General features: G+C 43.4%; 1 protein-coding gene across 2 annotated transcripts; it reads right to left on the bottom strand.

Annotated features, from left to right (window-relative positions):
• Positions 1-735: 735 nt before the first annotated feature.
• On the bottom strand, positions 736-27,795 carry SAMM50 (SAMM50 sorting and assembly machinery component). Of its 2 annotated transcripts, XM_087874280.1 has the most exons (16): positions 27,612-27,665; positions 26,507-26,764; positions 24,543-24,653; positions 23,280-23,381; positions 22,372-22,459; positions 18,366-18,472; positions 17,759-17,889; positions 14,384-14,471; positions 11,215-11,343; positions 10,349-10,420; positions 9,480-9,566; positions 7,010-7,080; positions 4,204-4,271; positions 3,077-3,223; positions 2,764-2,905; positions 736-919 (listed from the first exon to the last, which is right to left on the bottom strand). In XM_087874280.1, exons 4-16 carry the CDS (start codon positions 23,322-23,324, stop codon positions 874-876), a joined length of 1,221 nt encoding a protein of 406 aa, XP_087730406.1. In that variant the 5' UTR covers positions 23,325-23,381; positions 24,543-24,653; positions 26,507-26,764; positions 27,612-27,665; the 3' UTR covers positions 736-873. The 2 variants fall into 2 exon arrangements, with proteins under 2 accessions (XP_087730406.1, XP_060540079.1); XM_060684096.2 differs by lacking the exon at positions 26,507-26,764 and having other exon boundaries at positions 27,612-27,795.

Here is a 27,795-nt window from a genome sequence, read left to right as displayed (position 1 = left end):
GTAATTCCGGTAATCAAAAAACTCCATTTTATTATCAACTGCAATTTCTAAAATTATTGAGAGCTGATCTACCTAATCTATATAGTATTCTGGAAGTAATTTTTCTTGATCACACAAACACCTGTGCTGTTCTACTTATCCCATGCCTCCTTTTGGTGTGCACTGCACTTGCATGTACCTCGCATTTGGTGCGTGGTGCGCACTGCATGCATTCCCACAGTGCACATTTGGCACGCAGCCAGCAAACCGGTAGTAAACCGATTCAGATTTTACCACTGCGTTTTACTCTGTTGAGTGATTCATTGCCAGACAGTCTTCAGATTTCCCCCGTGGAAGCGGAAATTTCAGTGTCCATGACTGGGATGATGGCATCAAAGCCTTGTTCTGAGGGCCAGAGAAAAGGTTAACAGTAACAGAGTTGGAAGGTACCTTGGAGAGGCTGATCAGGGGAACACGAGGAAATCTCCCGGTTCCAAGAAAGGAGAATATTTGTAGCTCGGGATTGAAATGAGCGGGTCTCCTTGGTGCTCTCTGAGCTGGGTTGCTTTCTTGCAGACGTTTCATGACCCAACTAGGTAGCATCATCAATGTTTGAAGGGAGTTAACAGTAACAGAGTTGGAAGGGATCTTGGAGGTCATCTACTCCAACCCCCTGCTCAGGCAGGATACCTGCGCTAGGGATTCGAACTGCCACATTATCTTTGACCGAATCAAAGATAAAACACTACATTAGAATGTTTTTTCTGGTTTTTAATTGAAGTTAATCCTTCATACATAATTATACTTCAATAAAAATATATTTGGGATATCACCCCATTGACACTTGAATTCAGCCGCTCCTTTTCGACCAACACTGCAAAAGGGACACCGATATTACAGGAATCTTATTCCTGCTCCAAACTGAACTCCATCACATATTCTGGAAAAGCAAAGGAAAAAAAAGGGGGTTAGGTGTGATATCCTCTTTTCCCCAATAAATTCAGAACACTTTGTTTCACACCTGTAATTTTAAACAAAACAAAAAAAAATTAAAAAAAAAATACTGGAAGATAAAACCTTTTGTACTGAGCTAAGGGACAACCTCGTGAAACAAAATCCCTTCTAAATAAACATAACCCTTGTTGCAAACTTCCATCGGTAAGCTTGAGGGTTCAGACCAGGGATCACAAATCATACTGGCAACGCCAAGCACAATTTCTCCTCTTAATTCACACCAGCATTTTCAGCCTCTTATTTGGTTTGCTTACACAAACACACACAATTTGGTTTGCTTGCACACACAAAATAGAGCTGAAATGGTCTTCAGGTTGGATCAAGGTGGATCTAATTAGATCAGCACATTTATAATTTCCAATAACAACAATTTTTTTTTTCTAAGACAGCTCAAAACGACAGGAAAAAATAACAAAATTTTATTCTCTAAAGGGTTTAATCTTGAAGTCGATTTTTAATACCATTGAGTATATTAGGTTTATTTTGTGATTCAATGTCTATTGCCTAAGGATATTAATTTTCACCTTTCCAACATCTAGCACTAATAAAAATAAATGTTTTAAATCTAAAAATCTAAAGGCTGTGGATGCTTCCTATAGACAGGAGACAAATGTGTCTACAGCTACATTTTATCAATCTCTCTAATGTATCAAAGGAGTCCCTTTATTATTGTTTTATGAAGGCAATTTTGTGCCTAAAAATGGTTTGGAAGGTGCAAAACATATCAGGTGGTGATCCTAAATGGCTCATTCTTTTACTTTTAAGAATGACAGAATGCTCTTTATAATCACCGAAAAAGAACCAATTCGATATATACCGTATTTTTCAGAGTATAAGACTGAAGTTTTTGGGGAGGAAAATAATAAAAAAGCTGATTGGCGGGTGGATCTGCCTCCCGGAATATCCCCAATTAGCTGTTTCCAGAGGTGAATTTTAGCAACAGGTTCCTTGGTTGTGAGCTCTGTGCCTTGCTTTTTTTTTCTGCCTCTGAAAGCCTCTGAAACAGAGCTTCAGGAAGAAAAAGGCTTTTTTTCTGAAGCTCTGTTTGGAGGCTTTTTTTCTGAAGCTTCTTTCAGAGGCTTTTATTCTGTTCAATCTCCTTTCTTTGGTATTGGTATGTAAATTAACCTCTTCTGATCTGTTGGTTATTATGTCATTCTCCAGATTTCTTAACATAATTTGGTGATTCTTTGGTGATTACTGATTCTTCTTTTGTTGCTTGCCATATTATTTTAGACAAAAGCCTTTCTGAGGCTTTTTTCTGAAGCTTCTTTCAGAGGCTTCTTTCAAATCTCCGTTTGTGAACCTGGGCGGGGTTACATTCAGAGTATAAAACACACCCAGATTTTCTCCCTCTTTTTGGGTGGGAAAAGGTGCGTTTTACACTCTGAAAAATACGGTGCCTGCGGACTTAGTAATCTAAACAGATAATGATAATGATAGGATCAATGCTATACTTTCTGCAGGAAGTTAAGGAGCATTTCTCTCTGCTAGAGGACACTTTCTCCTCTCGAGGCCCAATTCTGATTTTAGGTCAAATGAAAAAGAACACCACCAAACAAAAATCTAATTCCTTTTAGCCCAGGGGTTGGGGTATGCAAAAACATTTTGAATTAGAAACACGCTCTTTGAAGTCGTAAACAGATGTTTTGATCATTCCAGAAATGTTTTCACCCAGATATTTTTACACTTGAAGTGGGATTATTGTCTTGAAGCATGAAAGGGCTTTGATTTGAGCTGTAGATACCAAACATAAACAAGCCAACGTACCTATCTCCACTTTGTACTCCCATCGGGACACAGTAGTTGAGTTCTAATCGTGCAATGTTGCCAAGCCTCAGGACTATGCCAGCCCCATAAGACCACCGGATGCACTCGGCCAGTTTTTGAAGGTGAGCCTTTGGTCCTTCACCTGAGAAGTAAAAGGAAGGTGGGAAGATTAGCAGCAGACACTGGCACAACCGATGCAGCTTGCAGAGCCTACGTAAGCTCCACGCATTGCTGCATTTTGCACCACGGAAGCTTCTGAACATTCTTCAAGGCCAGCCCCAGGTACACTGCATTGCAGTAGTCCGGCCCTTACCATAATTAAGGTTGCAGAGATTGCCAGCGTTGAGGAAAAAGTGCATCCGAAAGAGATCTCCAAAACCGCCTTGACCTGGCCGAAAAGGAAGAGGTGTGTAGAGATGCAACCCTCCGGCCCAATAAGCTTCTCCTCCAAGGTAATCACCTAAAAACCGCAGAACATATTTGCCAAATTACAAATCCAAGAGACATTTTTCAAAGCAAAGAGCCTTCTTCGTCTGAAAGAAAAATTCACATTTACTCTGCAGGTATTTGTCTCACAAGATATGCAGTGGACAGTTTCAGGCAGTGTGATAAATCTTAGCAAACAGCAGCAACACAATTGTAGCCAATGGAAAATATACTAAATTGCTAGATAGGAAACTATTTAAAAAAAACCAAATAGCAACAGAAGCTGTACTGAGTACTGTTTCTCAGCCAGTTACAAATCGTTCTGGTGGTGATGCTGTCTATCCCACATTTTTTAGCTTACCAAGAAGTAGGTTGTAGTCTACTTTGCCAAATGCCTTACTGAAATCTAAGTATTGGATTTATATACCGCCCTACTCCCGAAGGAGTATATAAACGCTGTCCACAGCGTTTCGCTGGTCTGCTAATTTAATCACTTTGTCAAAGAATGAAATAAGACTGAATGTATTTAGATAGAAGTTAAATCTCCCATCTAAAACAAATTACAATGTTCTGATTTAGACATAACTAGGACGCAAGTTACTATGTTCAGTGCATTCCATTCCAAGTAATTTTGTAACTGACACACAAACCAAAGCTGTGCAAAAGCCACTTTAGTCACAATGTTCATTTGCTCTGTAAGCAGAATTCAGGAGGAACCCCGATTGTGATCGTGCTTTTGGGAAGCACAAGTTTGTTCAAGGCCAAAGATGGCACTGTTCTGAAATTACTCGGCCTCTGAAAGAACAGTGGTTCCATCTTCTTTGAATTAGAACCTGTCTTTCTATACCCCTATCCTGGTGGACTCCAAAGCGTGGTTTCCATTCCTTCTGCCAACAAGCCAGGATGGAGGTTTATAGTTTATAAGTAAAACTGCTCAATTGTTAAGCAACCTTTCAGCAAGAATTGCTTGATCTCTAACACAACTGCAAAGTAACCGCTTAAAGAAAGGCATACCTTCGCTTTGAGGTCCAATACTGTACATACTGAATCCACGTACGCTTGTGGGTCCACCGAGATAAAATCTAAAGGAAAAGTGGAGGAAAAGATAAAAAATAAAGAAAGGGAAACATCTGCCTATATTACAAACTGCTAAGCGAATAATTGTAACATGAACATTTTACAGTGTAATATGCTTTATGTATTCTTGGATACCCAGTTCAGTGATTCTGAATTTTTTCCCCCCACTGTATATTTGCAGTCTAGGTAGTGCAAAGTATTGCAATTACTTTGGACCCTACCTTAAAGAGAGGGAATCTTTCTGATTAACAACTGAAACTGAATTAGTATGTTAATACCTTGGTATTAACATACCGAGCCTTGGTAGTACAGTGGTCTAAAGCAGTGGTCCCCAACCTTTTTATCGCCGCGGACCAATCAGCCTTTGATAATTTTACCGTGGCCCGCTGAGCGCGCGCAGGGGTGGAGGCTTTGGGCCACACGTGCGTACCTGCGCGGGGCTCTCTTCCCTGGAGCCTTTGCGCACGGCCCAGGAGCCTTTGCGCTGCAGCGTTCATGTCCCCCGGCCGCTGCGCGGCCCGGTGCCAGGTACTCCACGGCCCGGCACCGGTCCGCGGACCGGAGGTTGGGGACCACTGGTCTAAAGCACCCTGTTATTAAGACCAGCTGCCTGCAATTACTGCAGGTTCGAATCTCGCCAGGCGCAAGGTTGACTCAGCCTTCCATCCTTTCTAAGGTAGGTAAATTGAGGACCCAGTTGTGGGGGCAGTAAGCTGACTTTGTATAAATATACAAAAAGGATGAAGGCTATTGCTTAGCGCATTGTAAGCTGCCCTGAGTCTCCGGAGAAGGGCGGCATATAAATCAAATTTAAAAAAAAAATACTACTACTGATAAAAATAGCAATAATGTCTACAAGCAACAGCATGACAAAGTGGCAACAGTAGTGCATTAGAAGATCTGCAAGGAATACCATTTGCCTGTCAGCAAGAATTGGCGGGACCATAGAAAAGTTCTAAAGTTCTCTGAGACTTTAGAAGTCACACAGACCAGCACTTGCCACATTACATCCCAGACAAAACAACTGTCAATAAGAAAGACAAAAGAAGTCTGGATAATGGATGTGGCAGTACCTGGAGACAGCAAAATACAAGAGAAAGAACTGGAGAAGGTAACAACCCACCCCCACAAACAGAAATAGAACAACTATTCTGTTAAGTGTTGCAGGAATTGAGAACTTGACTTTTGCAAAAGCAAGCAAAGGTAGTACCAATAGTAATAGCACCTTGGATGCAATCTCAAAACAACTGGAGCACCACTTGAATACTGCTGGCATTGGCAAATCATAATCAGTCAACTGCAAGAGGCAGCTTTACTTAGAACAGCTTACATCCTGTAACAATACTTTTAATACCACAAACATCCATCTACTTATCCCAGGTCCTTGGGAAGGACTCGATGGACAAACAAAAATGTCTGAACATCTGGCTGACTACGAGACGAACCATTATAATGCAATAATGCTATCAGTACTAAGAAAGATGGATCAACCAGTCACTAAATATAAAATTAGGTCCTGCACAGGACATTATTCAGAATTTCACAGTTAATTCAGTGAAACATTCCTCTGTTTAAAGCAAGCAAATGTATTTCATATTTCTTACATCTCAATATTATTTTATAAATGGCAACAAGTTTTATAATCCGATTATTTCTGATTAACTGGATTCCTGGAACAAGTCCGTCTACTTATTTTATTAAGGCAAACTGTTTTTAAACTGTTGACTGGCAAAAATGTAACAGAAAGTTCCTATTCTTCTGTACAGTAGAAAAAACTCCATTGAGACTACTAGTTATGATCCACTCCTAAACCATTATATGCTCATGATAAACTTCCATTATAAGTAGTTCTCAACATACAATCATAATGCAATCTGGAATTTCTATCATAAATCATGACAGTGATAAGTGACCAGACCTGATTTTATTACTGGGCGTCATCCATGGTTTCAGTCTCAGCAACTTCTGAATTGAATTCTGGGATGGGATTCAGCTGGTTCGGACATTAATTTTTATCTGGTTCACCGAACCGGTTGTCCCAAAGACTGGCTGACCCCGCCCATCCCTCCAAGGAATCTCCACGCAGCCCGTTTTGGATGCTAAGTAAGTGGAGGACGCACACAGAGACTCTGGGAGGGCGAAAAATGGGCCTACCGGAAGTACCGGAAATGGGCCTGTTTCCGGACTCTGGAGGGCCTCTGGAGCCCAGGGGAGGCTGTTTTCACCCTCCTGGAGGCTCCAGGAAAGCCTCCAAAGCCTGGGGAGGGCGAAAAACGGGCCTACCGGAAGTACTGGAAGTCCAGAAACAGGCTCATTTCCGGCCTCTGGAGGGCCTCCAGAGCCCGGTGGAGGCCGTTTTTGCCCTCCTGGAGGCTCCTGGAAAGCCTTCAGAGCCTGGGGAGAGCAAAAACGCCCCCCACTGCCGTGGTGCAGGAGGTCGAGTAGGCCACGCCACCATGGCCATGCCCACCCAGAAACCAGGTAGCAAACCGGTTGCTGCAATTTTTCAATCCTACCCCTGAGTTGAAGCCCACACATCTGAAATTTGCTGAGGCTGAAGAACATTGGTTTAGGTAACGCTGGCCAATGGCAAACTCCTATATTACACCAAATTGAGGAATAAGTTCTGTGGACTTCAACTAGAAGGGCATATGAAATATGTCAAGGGAATTTTACAAAGTGTGCTGCCTGTAATGAAGGGAGAATAAATCCAATCCAAAGCATGCCAATCAGCCTTACATACCTGTCTGCAATACTCGATGGTTTGTCTCCGATGGGAACCAACATTCCACCCCAAAGAGAAGCTGAGAGAACCTTCAGAAAAACAGAAACATCTTAAATGGAAGCTGTTTATTTCAATTCAGAATGTGTAAAAAAATAAAACATTTGATCCAACGGACTTTTTTGCGTGCGCACACACACTTTTCTTAACGAACGTTTTCATTGCAGAGAAGCCTTTTCAGTGCATTCCAAAGAATGGGCTAAGATGAAACATCTGCACCTGTACTCTCCAAAAGCCAGATCCTCCTAGGGAGATGGAGGCAGGATAAAAAGCTGGAGGTCCCTGAAGGCTACTCTCAAAAGTCAGGCAAAGCAGAAGCATACATCATTTCCTTGACTATCCTGTACACAACCACTTTGAATTGGTTTCAAATAGTTTCTTAACCTCATAAAAATAACTAAGCTTTGACCTATAAGATCCCTCCCAACTCTGTTAATCTGTTAAACCATGCAAACATTTTACTGTATTTTTCGGAGTATAAGACGCACCAGAGTATAAGACGCACCTTAGTTTTTGGGGAGGAAAATAGGGGGGAAAATATTCTGCCTACCAGGTATTCATCTGGCTAGCTTCCTTAGCCTGGTTATCTTCAGCACATTAGTTCGCTCGCTGGTTTTGAGGTTGGGGCTGGTTGGGGCTAAAAAAACAGCTTCTAAAGCACAGCTGATCGTTGGAGGGAGCAGCAATTAGAAAAGCAGGCAAAGCACGGAAGATCGCTTCACTCGTGTTGGGGCTGAAAAACAGCTTCAAAAGCACAGCTGATCGTTGGAGGGAGCTCCAGTGACTAAAGCAGGCGAAGCGCGGAAGGGGTAAGAGAAGGCAGCAGCTGTTCCGGGTAGCCATTTTGGGCACTGCGCGTTGCGTTTTCAGCCTCCAAACACATTGTGTTTTCATGCAGCGATCGGCAGCAATGTTCTTTTTGCAATCCCCGCAGCCTTGAAGAGCTCTCAAATAGACCGTTTGGAGGCTGAAAAGGTGACGTGTGGAGCCCAAAAACACAAGCCATTGTTGGTGGCAATCTCTGCATCCAGAAAGAGGACGCGCAGAGGCCGAAGGATGGAGACTGGCGGGTGGGCGGGGTTACACTCAGAGTATAAGCCGCACCCAAATTTTCAGCCTCTTTTAGGAGGGAAAAAAGTGTGTCTTATACTCCAAAAAATATGGTAGTTATCTCGAAACTTCCACCACGATATTACCAAATATTTCTGAAATTGATTTAGGTTTCAGAAGAGTTTGTTCTGTGACCAGGAGCGGCTGCTGTCCAAGAACCTATGACTGAAATCTCTCCTACCTCACATTGACTCATGACTTCCCCAAAGTAATAACATCTCTACAGTTTTCCCCCTTTGAAAACGCTTGTCAGCATAAGCCTACGTCTTTTAACTTTAGCAGCTTTAAGATGAATGGACTTCAACTTCCAGAATCAGCTCACTTGCTGGCTGGTGAATTTTGGGAATTGAAGTCCACCAGTCTTAAAGATTGAGAAATGCTGGTGTAAGCAAGGAACTCATTTTACACTGATCTGTTCATTCAGTGCTATAGAATTCAATAGTTTTAAAAAATAAAACATTCTAAATATGCTGTGTTATGATTGTCAGCTGCCACCTCAATGTTTGCTTGTGCTTCCTTACTATTCAGTGACAGACTAAGGTAAAGGTTCCCCTCGCACATATGTGCTAGTCATTCCTGACTCTAGGAGGCGGTGTTCATCTCCGTTTCAAAGCTGAAGAGCCAGCGCTGTCCGAAGACATCTCCGTGGTCATGTGGCCAGCATGACTCAACGCCAAAGGTGCACGGAATGCTGTTACCTTCCCACCAAAGGTGGTCCCTATTTTTCTACTTGCATTTTTTATGTGCTTTCAAACTGCTAGGTTGGCAGAAGCTGGGACAAGTCACAGGAGCTCACTCCGTTACGCGGCACTAGGGATTTGAACCGCTGAACTGCCGACCTTTTGATCGACAAGTGGCTCAGGGACTAAGACAAGCGTCTTAGTCCCTGAGCCACAGCAGCAGACTATTCCCTACTGTTCAGTGCCATGAACTAAGGGGAGCGGAGGAAAGTAAAGGGGGAAACGAAAGTAAGTGCTGTATTTCTTCAAGATCAGCTGGCATACCAACTACATACCATCCTGTGCTTGACCGTTACAAAAACATCCTACCTGAATCTGACAGGGAGCAGACAATGGAAGGTAACTAAAGGAGGAAAGGGTTTAAGGGATTTTGGCGAGTGATTCTCAGTTCTGGCTATATGCATTACTGCGATATAGTTGCCTTCTAATAAAAATATATTCCCAACAAATGGAGCCAAGGGTCGCTTCTATTTAGAGGTTTAAGTGGCGGCAGGTCTGACGATGACATTCCAAACGAATGATGAAAGAAAAGTCATTTCCTGCCAGGAACAATGAGTGAAAGGCCGAAACGGAGGACTTACCGAATCCCATAAGAGGCGCTTGTTTAACTGAAGTTCAAAATCCTCCTTCAGAAAGCTCACATCGCCACCAGTATATCCAGCAAGCTCCTGAAAAAAAAAGGGGGGGAGGGATTTTTTGAGAAGGGGAAATTCAGAGACCATAAACTGGGTGCCTAATACTCTGATTGTAAACAAATAAATTTAGCGCTGCTATAAATGAAAAGGACGTTATTGCAAAAACTGCTCAACTGTGCACAGTGCCAAGCTACATGACTGATGTGGAGGGTGGAATTCATGCTGCATATCTTGCAGTGCAGAAAGTATGCAGAGTATGATAGAATCATAGAGCTGAAGGTACTCTAGAGGCCACGTAGTCTAAACCCCCTTCAGGGTAGCTGATCTGATCTAGGCTTCCCAAGAACATGAAGCAGACTCCTTGTCCCAACACAAACCCTTTTTATTAAGTTAAGTTAAGTTAAGTTAAGTGCTGGCTCATGTTTAATTTGTGGTTGACGAGGATTCACCGTTCCCTTTTTGACAAGACTACAGCCAGATCTGTGTAGTGGTAAAGCACCAGGCTAGAAACTGGGAGACTGTGAGTTCTAGTCCCACTTGAGGCACAACCCAATTTGGGTGACCTTGGGTCAATCACAATCAGCTCTAGGAAGAGGCAATGGCAAACTGCTTTTGAGGCCTTGCCAAGAATATTGCAGGGATGTATCCAGCAATTGCCCGGAGTTAACACTGACTTGAAGGGACAAAAAAAAAAAAAAAAAACACCTTATCAGATCTGATCTCTCCATTCGCTATTTGGATTTTCCACATTTCTTATCCAAATGCATTGTTTTTCTCCATATTACAATGAAACTTAGTTAATGAGGTATGAATACCTGATTTATCTTCAGCAAAGCTCCCCGTTTAGGCAAGATTGAAGAGTTTCGAGAATCAATTACCATGGCATGCTGCAAACAAGGAACAAAATACGAAGCTTGATAAGACAGAATTAAATGCTAACGTTGTAGGCTGAGAAAACATTGTTTGGAATCTATTATTTTTTATTTCATTTTAGAGAGCTTCAAAAGCAGGGGGGAAAAGGGGGATTCTCTGGCAGTTTTAAACTAAATGTCTCCATAATTCTGCAGAACCAGTAGATTTGAATTCTTCTTATGAATGGGCAACATTCAACTTATTAACCTTTTTTGCAGCACTAAAAAGTTCATCTCATTTACCATACTAAACAGCCAGGGGTGGGCTGCTGGGGGTTTGCTGGAGTTTAGGAGAACATCTAGCTAAGATTCTGTGCCGTTCAGAGAACCCCCAAATCCCACTCCTGGCTGGCCCCACCCACCCCACCCTGCCCCTCCCAGGAGTCCCCACATGGCCCATTTTGGATGCAGGTAAGTGCAGAGTGCATGCGGAGGCTTGGGGAGGGCGAAAAATGGGCCTACCAGAAGTTCAGGAAGGCCAGAAACAGGCCCGTTTCCAGCCTCCAGAGGGCCTCTGGAGCTTGGGGAGGCTGTTTTCACCCTCCCGGAGGCTTGAGAAAAACCTCTGGAGCCCGGGGAGGGCAAAAAGCCCCCCTCCCCCACCGTGGTGCAGGAGGCCAACTAGGCCACACCCACCAAGGCCATGCCCACCCAGCAACTGGGCAGAGAACCCCTTGCTAAAATTTTTGAAGCCCACCCCTGTAAACAGCCATCATTTGGCAAACTGTGTTACTTTAAAATTCGCGTTCAAATTTTTAAAAAAATCTTACAGATACGGAAGACTTGAGGGAGTGTCCACTTTCTTCTCGAACAGAAAACGAGGCCGTTCTTGAAAGGCAGCCCAGTTCTCTCCAGACGGTTTCCCATTTTAGTGTGTGGTTGGTCTTCCAGATAGGAAACTTTGAAAGAAAGAAAAAAATTTCAAACTTTGGATAAGGAAAAGTATTACATATTTTCTCCATCTTCCATTTATTTGCTTGTGGAGCTAATCTGAAGAAGATTGAATTCCTATATTAAAACATGAATTCACATATAAAAAGTGGAATGTGTTATCAAAACCCAGCAAAAGTATAAAAAATTTATACAGCAGTAAAATAGAATAGAATAGAATTCTTTATTGGTCAAGTGTGATTGGACACACAAGGAATTTGTCTTTGGTGCATAAGCTCTCTTCAGTGTAAGGAGCTCTGGTGGCTCAGCAGACTAATTAACATCCACTTATATCAGCTGTCTGCAATTACTGCAAGTTCAAATCTCACCAGGCTCAAGGTTGACTCAGCCTTCCATCCTTTCTAAGGTAGATAAAATGAGAACCCAGATTGTGGGGGCAATAAGATGACTTTGTATAAATATACAAAAGGATGAAGGCTATTGCTTATCGCCTTGTAAGCCGCCCTGAGTCTCTGGAGAAGGGCAGCATATAAATCAAATTTAAAAAAAAAAAGAATAAAATACATTCTTCAAGAATAAAAAGATACAACACTTAGTGATAGTCATAGAGAACAAATAAGCTATCAAATCATATTAGGAAACAGTCAATATATTTGCCGGTCATGTTTGCATAATCTACAGTACAGGTAGTCCTCGACTTACAACAGCCCATTTAGTGACCGTTCAAAGTTACAACGGCACTGAAAAAAAGTGACATGACTATTTTTCACACTTACAACTTTTGCAGCATCCCTTTGGTCATGTGATCAAAATTTGGATGCTCAGCTACTGGCTCATATTTATGACGGTTGCAGTGTCTTTTGCCACCATTGAGCCCCAAATTTCTGTTGCTAAGCAAGACATTTGTTCAGTGAGTTTTGACGACCTGTCTTGCCAAATGTGTTAAATGAATCATTGCTGTTGTTAAGTGAGTAACACGGTTGTTAAGTGAATCTGACTCCCATTGACTTTGCTTGTGAGAAGATGGCAAAAGATGAACACACGAGCTCGGGACACTGTAACCATCATGGCTCGGGCTGAGATGGACTACTAGATACTGTGAGATTCTCCTAGCCTCCTATTGCCAGGTTTGCCAACATAGCTGTTGTGACCCCGACTCCCAAGCCTGTCCTAACAGAGGAAGAGGACTCAGAAGATGATGGGGAGGAACTGATAAGGCCTCCCTCTCCAGGACCGTCCTCTCTGGCAATGCCTCAGGTTCCATCCGAAGGCCAAGAGGAACAGCATGGGATATGCCAGGAGGAAAGCATATCGGAACAACAACAGATAGGGAGTGAGGATGATGAATCCTGGCTTGATCCCAGGCAGTGTCGGAGGGAGAAGCGTGCGCAGCAACAAAAGAGGCGTGGGAGGGCCAGAGATTGAGCTGAGTCACTGAGCCACACCCCACAAGGAATAAAAGTGGGTGTGATTTGCTCTTCAGGCTTTGTGATGGTCAAAGTTAAAAACCTGAGAGTCACATCGCGTAACCTGAAATCTGGCTTGTGCATATTTGGATTGGACCTTGGCCAATTCTTGCTTTGTGGATTATTTTTTTGCTACTGAACCGGACTGAGGAGAAACTCTCTCTTGCTGACTGTGAGTGAAAACTGACTTGGCAGGCATTTCGCAGTTTACTGCCAAAACTCTTATCTCCAAGGGTTTCTAGTCTGATTGCTTAATAAAATCTTGGCAGGAGTGCCTGGTTGTGTGTTTGCCTGTGTGGGGAAGGGGGACAGAACAATAGCCATGGGATGATTTCATTTGTGAAAAGCAGGTATCGGTCAAGCCCAGCAGCTCTGCCTGTGAAATGAGGGGTGAGATGTTGAGATACAAGCCCAAGGGTCAGCAACCCGTGGCTCTGGAGCCGCATGTGGCTCTTTCATCCCTCTGCTCCGACTCCCTGTCGCCGGTCAGCTCCACAATTGATAGGGCTTGTTTGTTGCTTGTTGCAACACAGCAGCAAAAAAATGCAATGACGCAGGAACAGGAAATGTTGTCTGTCAGCTGTCTGCAAGATCCTTTGCAATCTGCTAAGAGCTCAATGGAAAGAGCTCGATGTGGGACATGCAGCAGGCAGGGCAGTCACCAGAGAAGCACTAACGTTAGGGCTGTGCAGCACCAAATTGGTGCTTCAGAGCTCACGGGAACACAAATATAGCATCTGCCCTCCACTCCTTAAAAAGGCTCCATCTTTTCCCAGGGTGAGAATCTCAGGAAAAGAAGTAGATGCCTCAAACAGTTGCAGACAGATATTTGCTAACTCTAAACCACTTTTCTGAAATCCAGTCAAAAAATAGAATAGAATAGAATAGAATAGAATAGAATAGAATAGAATAGAATAGAATAGAATAGAATAGAATAGAATAGAATAGAATAGAATAGAATAGAATAGAAAGAGTAGAGTAGAGTAGAGTAGAGTAGAGTAGAGTAGAGTAGAGTAGAGTAGAGTAGAATAGGACAGGACAGGACAGGACAGGACAGGACAGGACAACAGGACAGAACAGAACAGAACAGAACAGAACAGAACAGAACAGAACAAAACAGAACAGAACAGAACAGAACAGAACAGGACTCTTGAAGGGACCTTGGAGGTCTTCTAGTCCAGGAGAACCTATACAATCTCAGACAAGTGACTGTCCAGTCTCTTCTTAAAAACCTTCACCACTGTGCCATCCCAGTTATTCACCATCCTTCGCTGACTACCGTGTTTTCCCGAAAATGAGGGCCCCCCAAAAAAATCCCCCCCTGAAAATAAGCCCTCCCCGAAAATATTTAAACGCATGCGCAGCTGGTCCCCGCCATTTCCTCTGGTTAGGGTTAGGGAGATAGAGCTAGAAATCAGGTAAGACGGCAAGAGGAGCCCCGTCTCGCTCCACGCGCCCCAAAATAATAAGACCTCTCCGAAAAGAAGGCCAAGCGCTTATTTCAGGGGTTCAAAAAAATATAAGACAGGGTCTTATTTTCGGGGAAACACGGTAGTAGACAACGTGGCTCCATTTTACCTACATTGACTTCGGTTGATATTCCTCTGTCAGTTTCACGCAGGGAACTCCAAGGAAATTGTCCAGTTACTTTGTACACATTGAGAGAAATGCTGGAAACAAACAAGACACCCAAATTAAAAAAAAAAAAACCTGCAACAAAATCCCAACATAGACTTGAGGAGGACAGAAGACTTTTACTCCATTTGTCTCTATGAAGGATTTGACCCTAAAGAACAAAATGTACCATTGCACTGAGAGTTGTATATATATATATTTTGGTACTTTTAAGGTTAGGGTTAAAAGAAAAGAGCTTATAGATTAAAAACAGTAGCCAACTATTTAATGCTTAATAATCTTTGGCATCTCGTGAAGCATTAACAGCTCAGATATTTGTATTCATTTTTAGTTTGTGGCACAACTATTTGAAGACTGTGCCAGTGTAATAAAAACCAAGCTTGTATGAGCAAAAGAAATGTTTTTTCCATCATGGAAGAAACAGGAAGTTTATCAGACAGGATGTAAGTAACGGAACTTGTGGTAAGATTGTGAGAGAGGAAATCCGAAGTGTCTAGAAGGTACCAGGAATGGTATCCAGCAATATTAACAGCCTTTACCCCCACAACAGATTCTTCCCTGTCTATAATCTGTTTATTGCTCAAATCTATGATAGTGATTAGATAGGATCCAGACTGCAAATAAAGAAAATAAGAGAAGAGCCATTCATAGAATGCAGACTCAAATTATCATGCCAGATTTTATTATCATAATGGCATCATATTGGTCTTCATGAATAACAAGGAAGAGCAGCTATTCTATATAATCCTACATCCACTTGTTCCTTTCCAAATTCATTAATGTCGGAAAACAACTTGCCGGTAGTTCAAAATATAATCACGACATAGGAACTTAAGCAGAGGTGGGTTCTAATTTTTTTTACTACCGGTTCAGTGGGCGTGGCTTATTTTGTGGGTGTGGCTTGATGGTCATGTGACAATTATTTAGGATTTAGCAGAGGTACTGGTCTACCAGGCTTTTAACTGCTTGCAGAGCTGTACCGATCTACCCATTTATTTTTTTTTGCAGGCACTGGTCTACCCATTTATTTTTGCAGGCACTGATCTACTCATGTATTTTTGCAGGCACTGGTCTACCCATTTATTTTTGCAGGCACTGATCTACTCATAGAATTTTTGCAGGCACTGGTCTACTCATTTGTTTTCTTTTAACACTGATCAGCTGTAGGACGGCCCTTTGAAACCCCGGGCAAGAGTTTAAACAGTTTTTTTCCCCTCTAGCTATCAGCTGGGACTCAGGAGGCAGCAATAGATTGGGGGTGGGGCCAAATAAAAGGTAAGAATAACACAGGGGGTGGGGGGACACTGGGGGTGGGGGGTGGCGGGGTGGGGTGGGGTGGGGTGGGCAGAACCGGTTCGGTGACGTCATATCGTCACCGCTACCGGCTCGGGAGAACCGGGCAGAACCGGGAGGAACCCACCACTGAACTTAAGATATAGGAAATTAATCTCACAAGGCGGATGTGTAATTGTGGGAAGGAAAACTCCCTTTGGCCAAAGCTGAATATTTAGGATAGAATTCTGAGCTTGACTTTCAGACAGATGGGCATGTATTCACGGGTTCTACAGTATAACTGGGCACCACCATCTTCTACCCCTGCCTATACTGGAGAATTAAGAGCAGTCAGTTTGCTTTCTCAGTGTCTGGTGCCAATGTGCAAAGAAGCGAAGAGTAAGAAAATGTGAGATGTCAAATATTAGAAATATTAGAGCCTTCCACTCCCCAATCCCCTGAGGCCTACAATTCTCTTCAAGAAAAGAATGGCAGGTAACAATTTTTATAAAGACATTTAGTGGTTCAATTCTCGTCCATTCTTTCCATGCCCTTCAAAACAAAAGCATAAAACACATTTATTGGTTCAAAAACAGCATGATATTTTTTCCTAAGGTACCTTTTGGGTATAAAAAAAAAGTTAAAATCTTGCTCAAGATTTCTGCTAAAATATTATCTCTGGTTTCTTCCTCTCCCAGCAGAGGGCTGCTTGTGCAATAGTTTAGCCCCGTGATGGCAAACCTTTGGCATGTGTGCCAGAAATGACACGGAAAGCTCTGTGGGCATGTGTGCCGTCGCCAGTTGCTCTTCTGGCCAGCTGGTCTTTACAGGCACCGGAGAGCCTGAAAACGGCCTGAAAAATGACCAAAAAATGGCTAAAAAACAGGCCGGTTTTGGGGTGTTTTCAGGCAGTTTTTCAGGCAGGTTTTGGGGCGTTTTTTGGGCCAAAAACAGCCCGAAAACCAGCCTGAAAAACACTCCGAAAACTGGCCTGAAAACTGCCAGGTGGTCTTCGCAGGTGCCAGAGCGCCGGAAAACGGCCTGAAAATGGCCCCAAAAACAGCTCGAAAAACAGCCAAAAAATGGCCAGGTGGTCTTCGCAGGCGCCGGAGCGCCGGAAAATGGCCTGAAAACCACCAAAAAACCGCCCTGAAAATGACCCAAAAAATGGCCTGAAAACGGCAAAAAAATAGGCATGGGCACGCCAGCCAGCTGTTCTTTGGGTTTCTGGCGCTCTGCGTGCACACACACACATGCACGCCAGTGGTGAAATCCAATTTTTTTTACTACCGGTTCTGTGGGCGTGACTTGGTGGCCATAATGTGGCTTGGCAGGCGTGGCAGGGGAAGGATACTGCAAAATCTCCATTCCCACCCCACTCCTGAAAGATATTGCAAAATCTCCATTCCCACCCCACTCTGGGGCCAGCCAGAGGTGGTATTTGCCGGTTCTCCGAACTACTCAAAATTTCCGCTACCAGTTCTCCAGAACCTGTCAGCACCTGCTGGATTTCACCCCTGATGCACGCGCATGCATGCACGTTTCGGTTTGGGCACTCGGTGCCAAAAAGGTTCACCATCACTGGTTTAGCATCTTAAAAGGGCCACCTACATCCTCTTTTTCTTTCTTATAAATCAGGAGTCCCAAACCCCTGGGCCATGGAGCGGCATCAGTCTGTTGCCCACCAGGAACCAGGCTCCGCAAGTGAGCGAAGCCCCATCCGCGCATGTGCGGGATCCAGGCAGCGCACAAAACCAGCCCGCCCCCATTTGCAGAAAAACCGTTCTCCACAGAACCGGTCCCTGGCACCCAAAAGATTGGGGGCCACTGTTATAAATAATGAAAATGCAAGGAGTTGGTACAATCTGGGGAAAAAGTTATCAGTGATCATACAATATTTACTCTGAAGAAAAGTCTTTTGAACCTTACAAAAACTTAAAAGAGCAGCCCATTTATGTTTACTTGGAAATAAACCCTCTTGATTTAATGGGAACTTTCGAGACTCTAAAATATTATGTCCCATAGCATTCACGTACTTTAAAAGTCTTACTTTCTTTCAAAGTGACCAGGCTGTGGTTTGAAGACGGAGAGACCGTATGACGTTTCCTTGGTGCCATAGGAGAACTGGAACGTCACTTTCTCAGCACGCCCCAAAATATTAGGCAGTTTGAGTCCAAGGACCTGTAAAACGCGATAAGACGATAAGCTAGTCTGTGGCTCTCTACCATTAGCTTCTCTATCAGCTTTTTAAAACTTTCATTCTCCTTGCAATCGTGAAAAGCCAACTCGTCAGTTCTTAACGTTAATTGTTCCGTATTTTGTTGTTATCAACAAGAAAAGTAACTATCTTCCTTCCAGACAACAAAGAAACCACTTCTTGTTCTCTTAATCTAAAGTAAAGGTGAAGGTTTCCCCTGCTCAGGCAACTTCTACTCTAGAGTGGTGCTCATTTGTTTCTTAAGTTAGTCTAAGGTGGACTAATCTAAAAGCGTAGAACTCAGATTTCTAAGCGATCACAGAATAAGCAGGAAAAATGGACCGTGTACAATTGGAAGATTGTTTTCTCAAAATGAAGCCAAATCGTGTTTTTATTTAAATGCCCTAGCTGTCATGTTTCAGAGCTGACACTCGGCAGCAACCAATGATGCAAGACCTACCATGCTTCCTTCGTTGTTGCCAACCATGGTGTTGTAACTTCCAGTTAATCTTCTCAGTTCTGTTACATCAAAGGTGACGTCTAACCCATTTGGAAGAGCATTGTCACCTAAACACACAAACACACACACACACGTGCATTTATTAGTCAAGCCAACAGTTCTGACCCTCTGGCCAAAAAGATATGCACACTTTGAACAGTGAGATAAGATTCAGATTGAGTTACACAACTGGGCAAACTAGGTGTGATTTACTTCGGTGATACCACAGGTTTAGCGCGCGTGCTGGGGTAGTGGTTACAGGGCCAGAATTGCACCAAAGAGACCCGGGCTGAAGTTACCCCCATTCTTTTTTAGGTTTCAATTGGGAAAGCGAAGAACTTCCAGGCGCCTGACACTCTGCATCCCCAACTCTAGTCCTGTACTAGCTGGGAGTGAGGGCAGAAAGCTCCAGGGACCACACCAGTAGTGGGTTTCACTTACCTTCGCTACCAGTTCGGAAGAGCGTCCGTGATGACATCTGGGCGGGTGGGCGGAGCTTCCCACTGCCGCCGCTACCAGTTCCCCCGAACCGGGGCGAACCGGTAGAAACCCACCACTGGGCCACACCCAATTTCCCACTCTTAATATAGGCAGTCTGATTCCAAGTATGATACCCACCAGGCTCCAACTCTGACATAGTTAATTAAAATACTGGTCTCTACTTAAAGGTCTCCATCTGTTATCGGGTTTTGCTTCCTTAAGAAATACAGGTAGTCCTCGCCTGACGACCACAATCGAGTCCAACATTTATGCTAGTAAGTGAGAAATTTGTTAAGCGTGTTCTGCCCTATTTTACGACTTTTCTTGTCGTATTTGTTAAGAGAATCTGGCTTCCTCATTGACTTTGGTTGTCTGAAGGTCACAAAAGGGAATCGGTTTTCCCAGTTGCAAAGTATGGCTGTGAAAGTTGGACCATAAGAAAGGATGAGTGCCAAAGAATGGAGGCCTTTGAACTGTGGTGCTGGAAAAGACTCCTGCGAGTCCCTTGGACTTCAAGGCGATCCAACCGGTCAATCCTAGAGGAGATCAACCCTGACTGCTCTTTAGAAGGCCAGATCCTGAAGATGAAACTCAAATATTTTGGCCACCTAATGAGAAGGAAGGACTCACGGGAGAAGAGCCTAATGCTGGGAACAACTGAGGGCAAAAGAAGAAGGGGATGACAGAGAACGAGGTGACTGGATGGAGTCACTGAAGCAGCCGGCGTGAGCTTAAATAGACTCCAGAGGATGGTAGAGGACAAGAAGGCTTGGAGGAACGTTGTCCATGGGATTGTGATGGGTCGGACACAACTTCGCAACTAACAGCAAAAATGACCCCAGGACACTACAACATTGTAAAGATGAACCAGTTGTCAAGCGTCCAAATGTAAATCACGTGACCATGGGGATGCTGCAATTGCCATTAAGTGTGAAAAATGGCCATAGGTCACTTCTTTTTTAGTGCTATTGTAACTGGTCACTAAACGGTTGTAAGTCTGTCAGTAAACTGCCTGTACTATGGAAATTTCAAAAAAAAGTTCTAACACTGATCATTTTAATGCAGGGGTGAAATGCTCCCAGTTCGGACTAGATCGCCCGATCTGGTAGCGATGGCGGCAGGTGGTTTGGAGATACTTTTAAAAGTAAAAAAAAAAAAAAATTGCCTCTGACAATCGCGCGGCTCAGCTGGGATTGTCAGAGGCTTTTAAAAGCATTTTTTTCTGCAACCTCTTAAGGTTGTAGAAAAAATGCTTTTAAAAGTAAAAAAAAAAAAAAGGTTGGCTATGCCCACCGTCACATTACCCCCCCCTACCAAGCCATGCCCACAGAACCGGTAGTAACAAATTTTACATTTCACCACTGTTTTAATGGATGTTTTTTTAATATAACAATTTAAAACTAATTTGGACAAACCAGATTTCAGAACAAGTAAGAAACACCTAAAAACACAATGGTAATGAGAAAGATTATTGGACTTGATAAAACAGACCCGCAAGCAATAACCGAATACCAGCTAAGCCGGGGGGGACATGCTACCGGTTCCCTCCAACCGGTACAGATAAAAACTACCAGTTCAATCAAACCGGTAGTTTAAAAAAGCTACCGGTTCCTCCAAACTGGTATTTCCGACAATCAGCTGTGCCGTGCGGTTTAGCTTTGCTAGAAAGCAGGAAATCCTGCTGTCTAGCGAAGCAAAATCGCACAGCACAGCTGATCCACCCTTCACTGTTCTACTTACCCAAGCCTCCTTTCAGTGCGAAGCACACATGCGTGCACACGCAGCGCACGTTTGGCATGCACTGCACATGTGTGGACTTGGTGTGCAGTGCACATCCGTGGCCAGCGAACCAGTAGCAAACCGGTTTAGATTTCACCACTGAGCTAAGCCATGAGACTGGCACTTCCATGCTTCCCTACCGCTCTCCTTCTGCATGCTCACTCCTGCAAATGCAGGCTGAAGTCTGCCATTGTTTCGATCCTCAGCAGAGGGATGTGCCAATATCCCCAAGCCTCCATCTCCACAATGGGAAGAAAAGCTGGGGGAAGGGCAGGCTCATCCCTTGATCTGGTCTTAGCTGGGATTAGTGGAATTAGCTGGGCCTTGCTACTGTGTATAAACTGCACTCTTCCTTTTTATTTCACTTGACTTTTGTTTATAAATTTGGTCGAAGATTGGCAATTTAAAAGATTTAGCTATAAACAGATAAAAGGGGGAAAAACAGCACTATAATCAGGATAGAACTATCATTATTTTAGGGAAACACAATTCTTTTTTTGGCAATTTAAGTGTATGTTGAAAAAACAAATAATCTGATATCTTCTGTAAAAAAAAAACTGACCACAATCCCAAAACCAAAAATGTTGGACGTGCTACTGATCCACCTCTTATAACTGTTTTGTCTTCGATCAGTGTTACGAGAATCTTTCAAATCCCTCCATGCAGGGAGCAATGCAACAGCCCATAGCTTCAAATGATTTGAATTTGATTTGGTTTCAACTGATGAGAAGGGAGCCAAAGGTACTTTTCTTTCAAGAGACAACTGGACTTTCTGGATTTTTTTTTGAAGACATTTTGCTTCTCATCCAAGAAGCTTCTTCAGCTAATCAAGGAGAGAACCAGCCTGGAAGTAAGGAGAAATTTCCTAACAGTGAGAACAATTAACCAGTGGAAAGGCTTGCCTTCAGAAATTGTAGGTGCTCCATCAATGGAGGTTTTTATAGACAGCTGTAGGGCCGTGATGGCGAACCTGTGGCATGCAGAGCCACATCTGTGGGCATGTGAGCACTTCCCTAGCTCAGCTCCAGCACGCATGTGTGCACCGGCCAGCTGATTTTCGGGCCTTCCGGGCCCACCGGAAGTCAGGAAACGGGCCATTTCCAGCCTCCGGAGGGCCTCCGGGGAGACGGGGAAGGCCGTTTTCGCTCTCCCCAGGCTCCAAGAAAGCCTCTGGAGCCTAAGGAGGGTGAAAAATGGGCCTTCCGGGCCCACCGGTAACCTTTTTGCCGTCACGTGCCAAAAGCAGGGGAGCGCAGTAGGTCGCGCGCGCATGCGGGGGGGGGGGGGTCACGCGTGCTTGCACGGGGGCACTGGGAGGGCATTGAATTATGGGTGTGGGCACAAGAGTGTGCAACACCCCCCCCCACGCTGCACCCATTTTTGGCACGCGACGACAAAAAGGTTAGCCATCACTGCTATAGGGCCATGATGGCGAACCTATGGCATGCATGCCAGTGGTGGCATGCAGCACCCTCTCTGTGGGCATGCGAGCCATCGCCCCAGTTCAGGTTTGCCGCGCATACGTGGGAGGTGGGGCGCATGCATGGGTGCCGTGCGTGCATTGCATTTTGCGGGTTTACGTGTGCATTTTGGGCACTCGGTCCAGAAAAGGTTAGCCATCACTGCTATAGGGTTTCCTGCTTGAGCAGGGGATTGGACTAGAAGACCTCTAAGGTCCTTCCAACTCTTGTTATTCTGTTATTATTACCTTGACATGTATCGATCAGTACATCGACTTGTCTGAATATTCCTAGGCGAAGGAGCTTTTCACGAGCTTCATGTGATTTCCTCATCACCTTCGAAATATAAAAGTTGTGTCAAAACATAACCAAATTATTGCAAACATTTCCAATACCAATGTGTTAAATCAACACCCATTCATTTGGTGCCAGTTAATTCAACTAACTCAATGAGCTCTGCATTTTCATTAAAGAAATTGGATTTTCTAAATACTGTACCTGAACTTTTACAAAATTAGACTTTAATTTCTTTGGGTTACATATTATGTACTTTTCCTTCCATTAAAAAAAAATTAACCAACTCCCCAGAGATACTTTACTGTCTTGAAAATCAATTCCTTTTCTCAGATATGTGCATAGGTACATATTTGAGTAATTTACTGATCCGGATTTCAAGATCAGATGTAGAATTTCTACTTCCTTTGGAGGGGTACAAAAAGATCACGGCAACATGGAAAAGCTACACAAAGAAACTGCCATTAACTATGGAAGGTTTCATATAATTTAATGAAAATATGCAACATTGAAGGTTAAAATGCCCATGGCAGCTCATTTCATACTCAAATCAGAAGGCTGAGTTTGAGATAATTCATACTGAAACGCCCTGCATACTACTATGTCACAAGTAACCCCTCAAATTCGTAAATTTGTGTCCATCAGAAAAAAAAAATCAGTATCTTTCCACAATCCCAAATTGATATAGCTCAAAACCTGTCTCCAAAATAATAAAAAACTTTTTAATAAAGTTTTGCAAGATTATTTGGGCACACAAGTTGAGCAATCATATTTCTAAATTTCTATGGAATTAAATAAAGATGCTAATATAATGTAGTTGTTGAGATTTTTGGATAGCGTGTTAAGGAATTTTAGTACTCACATCAATCAGATTTTTAGCTTTGAAAACTTCACCAATTTCATACATGATAATATCATCTTTAGTTCTTCCAAGTCCCTCAAAGTGTATATGTTGAACAACAACCTAAAAAGCAAAGTAACAAGTATTAAATAATGGGCAGATATTAGAAATTATTGCATTAGTAGATATAAAGATTCCGTAAGCATGAAGATTTTGTCACAGATTTTGTGAAGAGATACGTTCAATATTAAGCAGATTCTCTACCATCTAAATGTTGGGAATATCTAGACTAAGCAATTTTGGCGAGAAGACCAATATTTTTAATTGCTCCAAGTTCTTCAAAACTGAAGCCCAGGATTTTATTATGATTAAGTTAGTTCGAACCAAATGCCCTATAAGGTAAAGGTTCCCCTTGCACATATGTGCTAGTCGTTCCCGACTCTAGGGGGTGGTGCTCATCTCCGTTTCAAAGCCGAAGGGCCAGCGCTGTCCGAAGACGTATCCGTGGTCATGTGGCCGGCATGACTAAACGCCAAAGGAGCACGGAACACTGTTACCTTCCCACCAGAGGTGGTCCCTATTTTTCTACTTGCATTTGTTATGTGCTTTTGAACTGCTAGGTTGGCAGAAGCTGGGACAAGTAACGGGAGCTCACCCTGTTACGCGGCACTAGGGATTCAAACCGCTGAACTGCCGACCTTTCGATCGACAAGCTCAGCGTCTTAGCTTAGTTTTTCTTGTATGTTTCCCAAAGGAGGTAATTATATCCTTCTAAGATTTTTTTTTTAAATTACTTAACTACATTAGCCCACCTGAATTTATGCAAGATGTCACCTAAAAAGACAAGTTTATTTCTAAATGTATCAGGTAGTTGTTTTAAAGATGTATCATCTGTAACAGTAATCATTTTTATTACATACAGTACAGTACTCTATATCAGTGGTCCCTAATTTTATGCTACCAGGGACCAATTTGATGGAAGACCATTTTTCCACAAACTGGATAAAGGGAAGGAGGGTTTGCAACCTAGATTCCTCCCATGCGCTGTTTACAGTAGGGATTGCACTCCTTGGAGAATCTAATGCCTGATGATCTCAGGTGGAGCTGAGGAAGTGATGATAACGCTGGGGAGCGGCTGCAAATACAGATGAAGCTTCATTCGCTTACTCTCACCTCCAGCTGTGCGGCCCGGTTTCTAATAGGACATGGACCGGTCTGTGGGCCTGGTGTTGGGGATCCCTGCTCTACGTAATCAAGGAGAAGGCAGGAAATCCTTATACTTACATCTTTATTTTCAAGAATTTCTTGCTTAGTTTCTGGTTCAACTTCCACAAGCTCTGCTTCTTCACCTAGGCCGCCAAAATCAGGACCGCTCGTGGGGAGAGGCTCCAAACTCTGAAAACGCAGATTCAGTCATTTATAATCAATCAAATAAACTACTAGATCTGTTTCTTTTTTCCAAAAACAAGTGTATGTATTAACTAGGTACGATCACCGTCCCTTTTACACTGGAAACACAAATACATGGAATAATGTTGTATTCATGCAACACAGGTGTGCATCACTATTTCACTACAAATATTAGCAGTTGGGGTATCTACAGATGAGCCCTGGGTTACACCATAAAGGACAATAAGTCAGCACTTGAGGCACAAGAATTTCTTCCCCTAGCTGTCATCTTAATTCTTTCACGGCCACACTCAAATTTAACATTCAGCATATATTGAATCTTAATGTTTGGCATTAAAGTTGGACCATAAGAAAGGCTGAGCGCCAAAGAATTGAGGCCTTTGAACTCTGGTGCTGGAGAAGACTTCTGCGAGTCCCTTGGACTGCAAGGCGATCAAACTGGTCAGTCCTAGAGATCAACCCTGACTGCTCTTTAGAAGGCCAGATCCTGAAGATGAAACTCAAATACTTTGGCCACCTAATGAGAAGGAAGGAGCTGTTCCTACTGGGTATCTGACCTGAAAAAATTAGCAAGGAAAAAGTTTATCTGATAATACATGTAGTAACAGCTGCAAGGATTGTCTATGCACAAAATTGGAAAGCGGAGAAAATACCTTTGGAAGAAGTAATAAAAAAAAATCTTAGATTGTGCAGAAATGAATAGATTAACTCTGATGATTAAAGATAGAGAAGACTCAGAATATTTTAAAATATGGAATTTTTATTATTGGTTGGAGAAGAGATATAAATGATTAATTATGTAAGTATGTAAAAATATGTGATGAGTTGACTATTATGTTAGTGATGAATTGATATTGTGGTCTGGATAAGGATCAAGATAGAAGTAATGACAACTATACAGAAAAAGAAAGAACTTTGGAAGATAACACTGAGATGTCACAGGGAAGAGAAAATTGATGTATTAAATGTTTGTTTGTCTAAAAAATAAAAAACTTTTTTAAAAAAAAAGAAGAGAAGGAAGGACTCACTGAAAAAGAGTCTAATGCTGGGAACAATTGAGGGCAAAAGAAGAAAGGGACGGCAGAGAACGAGGTGGCTGGATGGAGTCACTGAAGCAGTCGGCATGAGCTTAAATGGACTCAGGGGGATGGTAGAGGAAAGGAAGGCCTGGAGGAACGTTGTCCATGGGGTTGCACAACTTCACAACTAACAAGAACAACATCTTGGCAGTTAAGCCAGCGTTTTCATTTGAGACAATTTTAAGTTGTATGGACTTAAACTTCCAGAATACTTTAAGCAGCATGCAGGGGGAATATTTGCCTATATTTGTCAGGATAAACTGAATGACCCGAATCCACAGCAAGTAACCCATGAACTGTCTGATACAGATAGTCCCCAACCTACGACCACACTTGAACCCAAACTTTCTCTGGCTAAGTGAGACATTTGTTAAGTGAATTTTGCCCCATTTTACGACCTTCCTTGCCACAGTTGTTAATCCAGCTTCTTCCCCACTGACTTTCCTTGTCAGGTCGCAAAAGGTGATCACGTGACCTTTGGACACAGCACCGGTCGTAAGTGCGAACCAGTTGCCAAGCCTCTGAATTTTGATCCCATGAACATGGGGATGCTTCAAAGGTCATAACTAGGAAAAACGGCCATAAGTCACTTTTTTCAGTGCCGTTGTAACTTTGAACGGTCACTAAATGAACTGTCGAAAGTCGAGGACTACCTGTATTGGGCTCACCAAAATCCACAGGGAATAACCCACAAACTGTCTGATATTGGGTGCCAATCCCTTGAAAGCTCCTCTTACTGGGAGCAGCCAAGAATAAAACCTTTTATTGAAGGCAGATGGGTTAGAAACCAGGCAACTCTGAGATCTGGGGCCAGTCCTGCCTCCCAGTCCAGCCCACCACGCAGGGTCGTTGTTACAGGAAAAACGAGGCCAGGGAGGACGAGGCCGCTCTGCTTAGGTTGCCCAAAATACAGGTGGTCCTCCACTTAACGACCACACTCGAGCCCATCATTTCTATTGTTCAGCGAGACATTTGTTAGGTGAGCTTTGCCCTGTTTTACGACCTTCCTTGCCGCAGCTGTTAAGTGAATAAAATTAAGTTGATTTAATTAGTAACCCAGTTAAGTTTATTTATTTATTTATTTATTTATTATATTTCTATACCGCCTTTCTCCCGTAGGACTCAAGGCGGTGTACAGTCAAGAAAAAATATAGATACACAAACATCATAAAATTGCTAATTAAAATTATTATTATAACATAGTTTGGCCCAATTAAATAGAACCCAAAATTAGATAAGTTAATTAGTAACCCTATTAAGTTGATAAAATGAGTAACCCGGTTGCTCCGTGAATCTGGCATCCCCTCTTCCCCCCCCCCCGCCTTTGCTTGTCAGAAGGTCGTAAAAGGGGACCTTGGGACACTGAAACGGTCGTAAGTCTGAGTCCGTTGCCCAAGCCTCTGAATTTTGATCACCCGACCTGTAGAAAAAAAAAAAGGTCCTAAAAAAAAAGGTCCTAAATCCACTTTTTTTTTCAGTGCCGCTATGGACGGTCACTAAACGAACCGCCGTAAGTCGAGGACAGCCTGCAAAGACTTGGTGGGGATCCAATGATGAATGGTATCAATGGATCCAAATGCCACGTTGGGTGTTGAGAGGAGGGGTGTCTTTTCCCACTTTATTTAAAACAAGGAAGGACTGAACTGCAACCCTTTTCTCTCCCACTAACACGGGTGGGGGGGGGCTCTTCCACGCGAGACCCCCCCCCACTTCTTCTGCTGGGACCCCCAAGGTCAGTCCGCTCGTGGGAGGCGCCAAGGTGGTTTAGAAGGGCACTCTACACATGCCCAGAGGACCCCCGTCGCCCCCCCCCGCCATTTAACGCCCCCTCCCCTCCGCCAAGGTCAGCCGGGCGAGTTCCTACCCGCGCGTGAACCGTCCCCATGGCCTCTGCCTCCACAGCGCGCCGCTCCGCCTCCTCCCGCGCATGCGCAGCGACCGCCCCCTTCTCTCTCTCTCTCTCTCTCTCTTCAAGACCGCCTCTTTCTTCTCCTCCTCCTCCTCCGGAAGCTCCGAAGCGACGCTTCGTTTCTGATTGGCCCGAAGAA

Source organism: Pantherophis guttatus, chromosome 7 (assembly GCF_059756535.1).
Source record: "Pantherophis guttatus breed Tessera chromosome 7, ASM5975653v1, whole genome shotgun sequence".
NCBI classification, from domain to species: domain Eukaryota; kingdom Metazoa; phylum Chordata; class Lepidosauria; order Squamata; family Colubridae; genus Pantherophis; species Pantherophis guttatus.
The sequence above is the reverse complement of the archived record's forward strand: the minus strand, read 5'-3'. Positions and strand labels throughout refer to the sequence as shown.

Coding starts and splice junctions, on each gene's coding strand:
- SAMM50 (XM_060684096.2), bottom strand. CDS start 27,632: ATGGGGACGGTTCACGCGCGG. Junction 22,460..23,279: donor AAGCTAAAAATCTGATTGAT/GTGAGTACTAAA, acceptor TATATTTCGAAG/GTGATGAGGAAATCACATGA. Junction 14,472..17,758: donor CCTGGTCACTTTGAAAGAAA/GTAAGACTTTTA, acceptor GTTTGTTTCCAG/CATTTCTCTCAATGTGTACA.